The following is an 11860-nucleotide window of genomic DNA, read 5'->3' on the forward strand; positions in this document are numbered from 1 at the left end:
GGGGAGGGAGGAGCCTCTTTCTTCAGGCTAACCTGATGGTACTGGGCCAGCCTACTCTCTCCCTCAGAGGCCGAAAGATGACAGTTAGGGAGGGAGGAGCCTCTTTCTTCAGGCTAGCCCCTGATGGTACTGGGCCAGCCTACTCTCTCCCTCAGAGGCCGAAAGATGACAGTTAGGGAGGGAGGAGCCTCTTTCTTCAGGCTAGCCCCTGATGGTACTGGGCCAGCCTACTCTCTCCCTCAGAGGCCGAAAGATGACAGTTGGGGAGGGAGGAGCCTCTTTCTTCAGGCTAACCTGATGGTACTGGGCCAGCCTACTCTCTCCCTCAGAGGCCGAAAGATGACAGTTAGGGAGGGAGGAGCCTCTTTCTTCAGGCTAGCCCCTGATGGAACTGGGCCAGCCTACTCTCTCCCTCAGAGGCCGAAAGATGACAGTTGGGGAGGGAGGAGCCTCTTTCTTCAGGCTAACCTGATGGTACTGGGCCAGCCTACTCTCTCCCTCAGAGGCCGAAAGATGACAGTTGGGGAGGGAGGAGCCTCTTTCTTCAGGCTAACCTGATGGTACTGGGCCAGCCTACTCTCTCCCTCAGAGGCCGAAAGATGACAGTTAGGGAGGGAGGAGCCTCTTTCTTCAGGCTAGCCCCTGATGGTACTGGGCCAGCCTACTCTCTCCCTCAGAGGCCGAAAGATGACAGTTGATTTCCATGAATTATTCAAAACAGGTGTTTAGACAACTGGCATGTTGCATTGACTCTTTCCCAGCTCTTTGGTAGAAAGGGAAATCATAGTGCTAGTCAAAGAATGGGTAAGACATCTACCAAAGAGAGCTCTGGTATTACTTCAGTGAGCTTGGCTGAACCCTAGTGCACTTCTTCCTCCTTATATATGGTGATTCGCCCTTTGCTTTGAGCAAGATGGTCCTTTTTCTCAAGCCAAGAAAAGAGGGAAGGGATAGCTATGCACAAGAGGATGAGGGAACATATAAGCCTGAAATGAGGACACATAATACCAAAGATCTGATATTTGGTTTAAATGATTTCAGGTAGTATAAAAGGAAAATAAAGTGTTTGAAGGTGCCATTGATTGGGAAGATGAACACTGTTTAGTTGATATTTCTGAGAGAGGAAGTATGAGTTGGTTAAGAATATTAATTAGGTGATCAGTTATCTTTAACAAAGTTTAGGTTTGCCTATGTAGTATGTATATGAGGTGGCTTAAACCATTATATGTAATTTCCACTATAAAACATCAATTAGAAGATACACAACAGCTGTTGAGCTAAAAGACAGCATGTTGGCAAAACAATAAAGCAATTCACATTGGCCCATTGTATGACTAATTGGATATCTTCTCGCTTTTAAAATGAAAATTAGCTTTTTGTCTAATTCATTGAGGTGGGGTTTACTTTATTAGATAGCTGTTGCTGTTTGGTAAGTAAACATGGCTGTTTGGTTATGTTAAAGATTTTAAATGTCATGTGCATTGATATACTTCTAATTCAATATCAGAGTAGTGAAGGAAAAGGAATACCTAAAAAGCAAAGAACTGTAGAGAAAAAATGCTGCTGAATATATTTTGGTGTCTGCTGCAGAGCCACAAAAGTGATGCCCAATTTAGAAATTAGATTTAGGATTTTTATTTTTATTTATTTTACTTGAGGGTAATTTGTTATCAGAATGAGAACTGAAGCCAAAGGTTGTCAAACTACAGTATTTAAATTTAAACATTCTTATCTTTGAGTAGCTATTATGGGATGAGTTTAAGATTAATAGTTTTCGTTAAATGCTTTAATTAGCAGTGATTTGCTGTAGTTACTATGGTAGCATCTGTAAATCCATAGGATGATGCAAGTACACAGATCTGCTTCTAAATCTTGATTCGTTCGTAACAACCAGGTCCACTCAACACACTAAGGAATTCCAACAATTCTGTAACCATATAGTGTATAAAAATGAACCTAGTTTCCATGCTACCTGTAGAATGCAAGGAAGATTTGACGTTGGACCAGGACCCTAATAATATAAGCCGGGATGGACAAAGTATAACCCAGTGCTGTTTTGGGGGCTCTTGACTTCTCCCAATTCCTTCTGAATTCCCTATCCTAGAAGGGAGGACATTTGCCTTTTGAGTATATTTGAAGAACTGCCCTTCAGTGCTTAAACAGTTTTCTCTTAAACAGAAATTGACCTATTGGTTTGTGTTTTTTTTGGCAGTCTGTGAAGCTCTTAGAGCAGTGGTTCCCAAACATTGCCCAGTACCATCGGGCTAGCCTGAAGAAAGAGGCTCCTCCCTCCCTAACTGTCATCGTCCGGCCTCTGAGGGGGAGAGAAGGCTGGCCCAGTACCATCGGGCTAGCCTGAGGAAAGAGGCTCCTCCCTCCCTAACTGTCATCGTCCGGCCTCTGAGGGGGAGAGAAGGCTGGCCCAGTACCATCGGGCTAGCCTGAGGAAAGAGGCTCCTCCCGCCCTAACTGTCATCGTCCGGCCTCTGAGGGGGAGAGAAGGCTGGCCCTGATTCCCTCCCCCCTCACCATTCCCTTCTCCTTTTGTGTCGTGTCTTTTAGATTGTAAGCCTGTGGGCAGGGAACTGTCTGTTATCCCCTCTATTGTAAACCGCTCGGATTCCCAGTGATTGGGCGGTATATAAATAAAACCTATTATTATTATTATTATTATTATTATTATTATTATTATTAAGATAACATTTTCAGTAGGCATATAGAATTGGGATGGGAATCATGCAATTTGCCAGATGTTCTTCATCATCAGCTTCTAGCATTTGTTCCACTGGCTATACTGACTATGGCTGATGAGATTTGCAAGTCAACAATATCTGGTGATCCAGCTAATTCCCATTCTGACACAGAAGAACTGGCCTTGTTGAAGAAAAATTATCATGAATTCGACAAAGGGAATTCCTGTCTCAAACTTTTAGAATTTTTTGAGAGCATCAACATTCAAAAATATTTCAATTACATCCCTGCCCAAATTCTTATGCACCTTCAATGTTTTTCCAACTTATGTTGAGACTAAGATGAACCTATCATAAGGTCTTTTTGACAAGATTTATTCAGAGAAGGCTGAGAGAATGGGACTAACCCAAAGTCACCCAGTGGGTTTCCATGGTGGAGCAGGGATTCAACCATGGTCTCCCAGAGTCCTAGTCCAACAGACAAATCACTATAGTACTCAGGCTCTCACCCATATCCAAATATTTCTGAGCAGACCTAGCATTCATAGGATATAAGGGTAAGGAGAAGAACAGGAAATAGGATTAAGTGGACAGATCTCATAACTGAGGGAAGCAAGTAATTTGTCTAATATCTGTGCTGGGGGCCATTGCTTTTTAAGTTGTTCATAAGCAATCTGGACTCAGGAGTGAAGAGCAAGATGACAAGGCTTCCTTGAAAAATTGTTCTGCATGGTAAACTGCACAGAAGCATGTATTGTATTTGTATATACGAGAAAAGAAAGCATTTTGGAAGCAAACAGTACAAAATATGTGTCAATCCATTAGTGTGTTGCATGATCTACCACCAGCTAATGGGTTACTCCATTGCACTCCTCTGTGCTCCAGCTCTCTCCCAAACCCCAGCATTCATTTTAAAATTATAAGAATTTAAAATAAGTTGCAGCATATGTGGGCTTGACAAGTTGGCACCATGAAGCCTGCTGTATTGAGCAAAGCAGCCCTACTCATTGAATCTGGTGAAGAATTCCAAACAGAGAAATGAAGTATGCCCCTAAGCATGTTGCATGTGAAAACTGTCTTTAAATCAATTCACAGAATTTATAGTGAAAACATAGAACAAAAAATGAGTGCCTATTGAATGTGCTACTGGAATTCACTGGAATTTCCAAGTAGCAAGGCAAAGATACTTAATTAAACCTGGTATAATCCTAAACCAAAATAACGCACATCTTCCCAGAACAACTTCTCTAGATGTTCCCCCTGTCTTCCTTGAACATAAATCCTCATAAAAAGGATTTGAATGCAAATCTAAAGAAGATTTCACACCAGGCTGGCAGGAAATCCAGTTAGTCTTGACCATTTACAGCACAATCTCACACCTATCTACTCAGGAGTAACAGTAGTTAAGCTATATTTTAGTTTCTGTAATTTCTGTAGTTAGACACTTTTTCAATACAACTTAGCACTTCAAAGTTAGTATGTACTAAAATCTATTCAATTAAAATGAATTTAAAAAGAGGTTTTAGCTCTCAAGGAAAATCATTAAATGTCAGTAATATTTATTAACTCAACAAGCTGTTTAATATTTTCTTTTTCTAATAATGAAATTCTATTTTTAAGTCAAACGTTGCAGCCACAGTCTAGCAAGGTTGTTTACAGCCACTCAACCCATTAAAGATCTGTTTTTAAATCAGCTTGTTTCTGTGTTAAACACTTGACACATTCAGAACAGTCTCATATGTTTTTTCACCATTTACGCCAAAGAACAGAGAATACAGTATACAGAAATTCAGACAGATGCTATTTCATCACAAGACACAAAGCTAGCAAACTTGGTTGGAAGCCTGCAATAAAATTACAATAGAATAAAATTATATTCTACACCATGAAAACTTTAACTCGGCATGACTACATTTGTTATGTTAAATTCTTCTACCATCAGTGAGAGGTTATCAGCAACTTGTGGTGTAAACTACCGTCATCAAGAAAAAAATAAATCTGTTTACATCAGGCCTGCACAACATATGGCCCGGGGGCCGCATGTTGCCCACCAAAGGATTTTGGGTGCCCCATGAGGATGTGAAAGAACTTCAAGGCTCCTCCACCACTCAGCCCTCACCTAAAGAGAGGGGGAGGAGGGGGAGATGGAGAAGAGGCAAACGTTTGTCCTGGAAGGCTCCTCCAATGCCCGCCGTTGTCCCGAAAAGAAGGCCAGATGGGGGAGGAGGCAGAAAGGGCCTACGTTTGCCCTGCAAGGCTCCACTGCTGCCCTGCTTTCTCTTGAGAAGGACAGGTGGTGGAGGAGGAGGAGGATGGGCAGATACTCACCCTGCAAGATTCCTCCACTGCTCAGCTTTCTCCCGAGGAGAAGGTTCACTGAAGGAGGAGAAGGAAGAGGCAAATGTACATTCCTAAGGCTCCTCCATCATTCAACCTTCTCCAGAGGAGAGATCTGGGCAGAGGAAAAGAAGGAGAGACAAGATCCCTCTACCACTCAGCTTTCTCCTGAGAAGAGGAGAGGAAGGATAGAATTAATAATAATTCATTCTAATTAATATTATTAATTAATATTAATTCTAACTAATTAATATTAGTAGCAATAGCAGCTTTATTTACATACCGCTTCAAACCGCACTAAGCAGTCTCTAAGTGGTTTGCAATGTAAGCTTATTGCCCCCAACAAGCAGGATACTCATTTTAGCAACCTACAGAAGGATGCTAGGCTGAGTCGACCCTGAGCCCCTGGCTGGGATTGAACTCACAACCTTGTGGTTTGTGAGTGAGTGGCTGCAGTACCAACATTTAATTGTGTCACCTATCTGTAGCCCAAAGAAGTTTAGCCTACTTTAAATTTGACCCCTATCTACTGCCAAGTTGTGCAGGTCTGGCTTACATGATCAAGTATGATGAGATAACACCGGACATTACTTTTATCTCTTGAAGATGCAACCAATCAGAGGTTTAAAATGAATGGAAAGAGAATCAACAATCCACCTCTCACTTTCCACAATAATTAGGTTGCATCATATCTAACACATCATATTAATTAATCTTCAAAGTATCATGAACATAGATTATTAGTAAGAATATGTGGCTGAAGCATCTTGGAGGGGAGTGGGGTGCTATGAATCCTACAAGGTTGCCCAAGTATTGCATAAATTACACCCACATGCAATCCTGTTTTACTATCTTCAGGTCAGACCTAAACAAAACAGAATCCCTTTGATGAGAAGCTCTTATTACAGCTTTCTGGTAACAGATTACAGAGTGATATCCTATTCCCTTCTTTTAATACTACAGCCAATCAGTGGCATCACTAACTATGGTGTCACCTGGTGCAGGAAGAGTGCACATTCACTACCTCTGCTCCTCCATTCCTGGGCTTTCTCCCAGGGAGGAAACCTGGGACAAAACAGCCAGCAAGGGCGCACATGTCCCCCTCTTGTGCCTCTATTCCCAGGCTATCTCCCCTGGATGTCACACAGTGTGGTCCGCACACACAAATCCATGGCACCACTGTGTAAATTTACAGTGCTTTATAAATAAAGGTTAATAATAATAATAAGAAGAACTCATTTCAGAACATTACTAATTCTACTTCAAAAAATGGCTAGGTTAGCCAACTTCCTCCTAACGTACAATTCTGGGAGCAGATAATACTGTACGGCTATTACTTTTGGTGACGAGGACGATTAGTCATCAAACCACAAACTCTACCACAGATACAGTCCAGCATCACTCTGCTCTGTTTGCAAAGCTATATAAACTTGCATAAAACCTATCATATTCCCCAAATAAGTTATTAACACTGTGCACAAATGAGCATTTTCATGCAAGGTTTATGGGCTGGGATAGCAGTGGATACTTCTCACATATTCATTCAATGGATTAGTGCAACAATAACATACCAAGGCATGTGACAGGAGGTGAATATGAATCAATCATGATTTCAGCATCATAAAGTGGCCATATTTAGCTTCTGCTGAAAGATGCTAGCAAGCAGCTAACACAGTTGCACAAATGCAGTATTTAAAAAAAACAGACTGCAGTAATTGATGGAAGCAAGAAAGCCCAAGATTTCTGCCTAGGCTGACTGCATTTGCAACTTTTCTTTACTATTTGCATTCTTGTACAAAGTACAAGTAGGAAAAGTTCACAGAATATGCTGCAGATGTACCTCAACTCATTCCCCAGCTTCAAACCAAATTTGTGCGTACATGTGTATGTATGTGCCTTCAAGTTGTCTGTCAACTTAAACCGACCCCATGAATTTCACAGTGTTCTCTTAGGCAAGCAGTACTCAGAGGTAGTGTTTCCAGTTCCTTCCTTTGAAATATAACCTACAGCACCTTGTGTACATCGATGGTCGCCCATCCAGATACTAACCACGACTTAGTTTCAAAGATCAGATGGGATCTGGTACCTTAGGGTATTTACACAACTTAACACCACCTTAAATGCAAACCTCACAGATCTGGCCTGGACACGTATTTGCATAAATGAAGTATTGATTCTTTAACCAGCTGAAACTGCAGCTTAACAAATCAAGACACTACAGTTTTCTTTATAAATCATTCCTTTTCCAACTCAGAAGGTTTAAGCCAAACAAATAACCCAATCCTGAAAGCTGGAATCAACTTCACAACATTGATCATAGTCTATAGTCATAAAGAGCTCATGTGGTGTAGTGGCTTGAGCACTGGACATGGACTCTGGAGTCCAGAGTTCAAATCCTTGCTTGGCCATGAAACCCACTGGATGACCTTGGGCAAGTCACATTCTCTCAGCTTCAGAGGAAGGCAAAGGCAAATCCCCTCTGAACAAATCTTGCCAAGAAAACCCTGTGATAGAGTCACCTTAGGGTTTCCATAAGTTGGAAACAATTTGAAGGTACACAACAACTACAGCCGTAACAGTATGTCCACTTCTATAGCTACAAAAGCCAATAAACTATTTTCATATTTCCTTTCTCCTCAGTCTGATTAGATCTAACACTGCACAGGTAAAATAACTGCTGTTACCAATGAAGGATAGGACACTGCAGTATTCCAAGGCAGCAACACGCTCCCAGTTTTCCTATCATAGCAATAATTTATCTCAGGCAACATTAAATATTCTGCCTTTGAGGTATCCAGCATACATTATTTTGGGGGCTGGGGGAGAGATGGGGTTGTCCTGCATGCATAAGACATCCTAGATTGTCTGCAGCCTCTCTCTTTTTTTTAACCACTGCTCAGCAAAATGCATCCAACCTGAACAGCAGCAAAGCCATTAGTTCTGGGATAAAATGCTCAGCTCCCTTCATTAATCTAGTGTTACCCACTGTCAACTGTACGCCAGATACCCTCTTAAGAATGGCATTCGTTGTAGTTGCTCGGATCATCGTCTCTCACTGAAGCACAAGCATCATGATATAAAGATAAGGGCCTGTTACAGACAGGCCAAAATAAAGCTGCTTCAAGTCACTTTGGAGATATGGTATTTCAATGATGCATGCATCCTAAGAGTCCAAAAGCCGCACCAAATCTGCACTCTAGTCCTTAGAACTGGCGCATGGCTTTGGTGTGGCTTTTGGACTCTTAGGACGCATGCATCATTGAAATACCATACCTCCAAAGTGACTCGAAGCAGCTTTATTTTGGCCTGTCTGTAACAGGCCAAGGACTTGCTATATAATACGGCCAAGGTCTATCACATTCAGCATTGTGGAATACCTTCAGCCAGATGCTTCTAGGTACTCACTAGCAGAGTGCAAAGGAAACGGCCATCCTCTGATACATATCCTCTCTGTCTGGCATTTAGGGATATACCATTTCCTACGGTTCGCCTTAGGGTAGCCATAAGCCGGAAACAACTTAAAGGCACATAACAAGAACACAAGGTTGTTTGGCACACCAAGCACCAAATACTGTTATTTTTATATTATTATACACTGAAAAACACACTTGCAGTAAAACACACACCGCTCAGTGAGAAGGGGGAACACAGAGAGAAATTGATCATCCTCTGCTATTACGACCCCAAGGGCAGCATGCCTCTAAACTCATGTGTCCAAGGGCACATCCATCCCAGACCCACAACGAGAAGCCCACAACCTCCTTCTCCAGCATCACTAACCAGCCTCTGCACCTTTCCTTGATGGGGCACTGTTACGTCTGAACTCCTTGATACTAGGCCAGGACCCATCATGGGCAGATGAGGGAGAAGTAACTATTATTAATATTCAAAGATATAGCTGTGTTAGTCTGTAGAATCAGTGTGTAGAGAGATCTTGTAGAGACTAAGTGAAAGAAAGAAATTGGTAGCGTGAGCTTTCATAGACTTCAGTCTACTTCCTCAGATGCATTAATATTATTATCATTATTATTTCCTACCCACCTCTGCCCATGGATCCTGGAGGGAGACAACAACAATCAATTAACAAATACACGACAACAGTTAAAAACACATCAGTCAAATCACACATTAGTTTAAGATGACAAAGAATACATTGCTTGTTCTTATGTGCCTTCAAGTTGTTGTGAACTTATGGCAACCCTAAGGCGAACCTATCACAGGGTTTTCTTGCCAAGTTTCTTCAGAGGGGCTTAGCCATGGCCATCCCCTGAAGCTGAGAGAGCGTGACTTGCATCCAAGGTCAACAAGTGGGTTTTCGCGGCCGAGTGGGGATCCAAACCTTGGTCTCCAGAGTCGTAGTCTGACGCTCAAACCACTACACCAAAGATGCACGCGTATTACAACGATCCACGCTTAAAATTAATTATTGTAAAAAGCTATCATCTGGATAAGCAGCGTCAAGCCACTCACTCAAGGCTTAGTAACAGGATTGCAGAGCCTCAAAGGAGGGCCATGTGGTGGGCTGAGTATCGGAGTATGACACTGAGAGACCAGGGTTCGAATCCTGGCTGGGCCATGGAGACCCAAGTCACACTCTCTCAGCCTGGCATGGCGAGGGAAGCGTGGTGTAGGGGTTTGAGTACTGGGTTACGCCTCTGGAGACCTGGGTCAGCCATGTGACCTTAAGCAAGTGACACTCTCTCAGCCCCACTGGGCGACCTTAAGCAAGCCACTCTCTCTCAGCCTCAGAGGACGGCCATGGCAAACCCCCTCTGAAGAAACATGCCAAAAGCCCCGTGGGAAAAGAGGGAACAGCCCCTCTCACACACCCCACGGGGACAGGAGGGGCTGAGGCTGCATCCGCACAGCACGGATATTCCCGTTTGATAGCGCGTTATGAAACCGGATTACCCCTGCAGTGCGGACGCAGCCCGAAGGGTAGCCCGCCCGCCTTCCCCTCTGGGCGCCTTACCGAGTGGTTCACCCCCCACATGAGGACGCTGAGGAGCGGGTCGCTGGCCCGGAAAAGCTTGACTTTCTGGGCCACGAAGTGCTTCTTCTTGGTCTTGGTCTTGCTCGCCATGACGGAGACGATGTTGCCCGGGGCCGCCATGGTGAGCCTCTGAGGGAGAGGAGGCTCAGGAGGATCCCCTTCCTTCCTTCCTTCCTCGGCTGAGGAGGAGGAGGAGGCTGGGCGGCTAGTGAGGCTGCGGCAGGAGGAGCGCTCTGGTGCCGCAGCTGCTGCTGCTGCTGCTGCTGCTGCTCCCGCCTCCTCCGCCTCCTCCACCGCAGGACAATGCCAAGCGCATCCTGGCCCAGCCGCTGCCACTGCCACTGCCGCCGCCGCCTCCTCCTCCTCCTCCTCCGCTCTCTGAAATGGCCTCCCTCATTCCCTCCCTCTCGGCCTCTGCAAGCCACGCCCCCTCGCCTTTTGCGGGGGCAGCCGCCGCCATCATCACCACCCGGCAAACGCGCCGAGAGGCAGAAGGGTGAGGGAATCCTGACGCTCTCTTAAATGAGCATGCGCAGTACAAGCCTTTGAAGTCTCCCCTCTCTCCCTCATTCCCTTCCTTTGCCTGACGGAGAGGAGCTGTGAGGCATAAGGCTAAGGAAATCCTGCCAGGGTTTGTGAGCATGCGCAGTAGAGGCCTTTGAAGTCTCCCCTTTCCCAAATTCCCTTCTTTTACCAGACACTTAGTTCGGACTGGAGCTACGAGGCATGAGGAATCTTGCCCGAGTTTTTGAGCATGCGCAGTAGCAGAATTTGAAGTCTTTCTCTCTCCCGCATTCCTTTCCTTTGCCAGACTCTTAAGGAGAGGAGCTGCGAGGCAGAAGGGTAAGGGAATCCTGCCCGAGTTTAGGAGCATGCGCAATAGGGGAATGTGAGGTCTCTTGGCTCCCGCATTCCCTTCCTTTGCCCGACGCTTTAGGAGAGGAGCTGCGAGACATAAAGCTGAGGGAATCCTGCCCGAGTTTATGAGCATGCGCGGCAGTTCTGAGCATGCGCAGTAGGTGGATATGAAGTCGTTTCGCTCTCCTACATTCCCTTCCTTTTGCCCGACTGTTAGTATCTCAGTAAGGATCCAAGCAGTGCCCACCAGGCGTCCTCCTTTTCCAGGACGTGTCCTACATTTCATCCTGTCCAGGAGGGATTCCAAAACGTCTTCCATTTTGAGCATGACTAAAAAAACATTATATTTCTATGGGTATTGTTTAGCTGTTACTTGGTAATGTACCTACATTTCCCCTCAGTGTCCTACATTCTAGGGTGCCTTGTCCTCCATGGCTTTTATCCTGTATCCAGGGGTGCCTGTGTTGGCCATATATGTTCTTGTGGTGTGCCTTCAAGTCGTTTCTGACTTAGAGTGATCCTCTGTCATGGCACTTGGTGGCCTTGGGCGAGTCACACTCTCTCAGCCTCAGAGGATGGCAATGGCAAACCCCGCTCTGAAGAAACGTGCCAAGAAAACCCCATGACAGGGTCGCCTCAGAGTCGCCATAAAGACTTGAAGGCACATGACAACAACACTGGTTCATACTCCTGTGACAGAGATGCTGTGAACACTCATTGGAATGTGAATTCATGTGTCTTAGTTCAGCTCAAAACGGAGGACATTTTGAAAGGTTGAAATGTAGGATGTGTCCTGGAAAAAGAGGATGGATGGTCATCCTGTGGAGAGGTCTTACTTACTTTCCCCTCTGCAGCTGCTCAAAAATCACCCCCAATCTCGGTTTCCTAAGAGAGTGTGTGACTTGCCTAAAGTCACCCAGTGGACTCCCATAGCCAAGCAGGGATTTGAACCCTAGAGTCCTAGTACAACACTCAAACCACT

The 11860-nt window shown here is 44.6% G+C and overlaps 1 protein-coding gene across 4 annotated transcripts in view; it reads right to left on the reverse strand.

Moving 5' to 3' along the window:
- PIP4K2A (phosphatidylinositol-5-phosphate 4-kinase type 2 alpha) overlaps positions 1-10393 on the reverse strand; it is a 116750-nt gene extending 106357 nt beyond the window's left edge. For all 4 annotated transcript variants that reach the window (XR_016281957.1, XR_016281956.1, XR_016281955.1 and 1 more), the window contains exon 1: positions 10000-10393. Coding sequence is in view for 1 of the 4 variants with exons in the window: in XM_089533354.1 (XP_089389480.1) it covers positions 10000-10140 (141 nt within the window). In the remaining 3 variants the exon portion in view is untranslated. The remainder of the gene's footprint in view (positions 1-9999) is intronic.
- Positions 10394-11860: the final 1467 nt, after the last annotated feature.

Source organism: Sceloporus occidentalis, unplaced genomic scaffold (genome assembly GCF_023333645.1).
Source record: "Sceloporus occidentalis isolate IW3139 unplaced genomic scaffold, rSceOcc1.0.p SCAF_7, whole genome shotgun sequence".
Taxonomy (NCBI): Eukaryota; Metazoa; Chordata; class Lepidosauria; order Squamata; family Phrynosomatidae; genus Sceloporus; species Sceloporus occidentalis.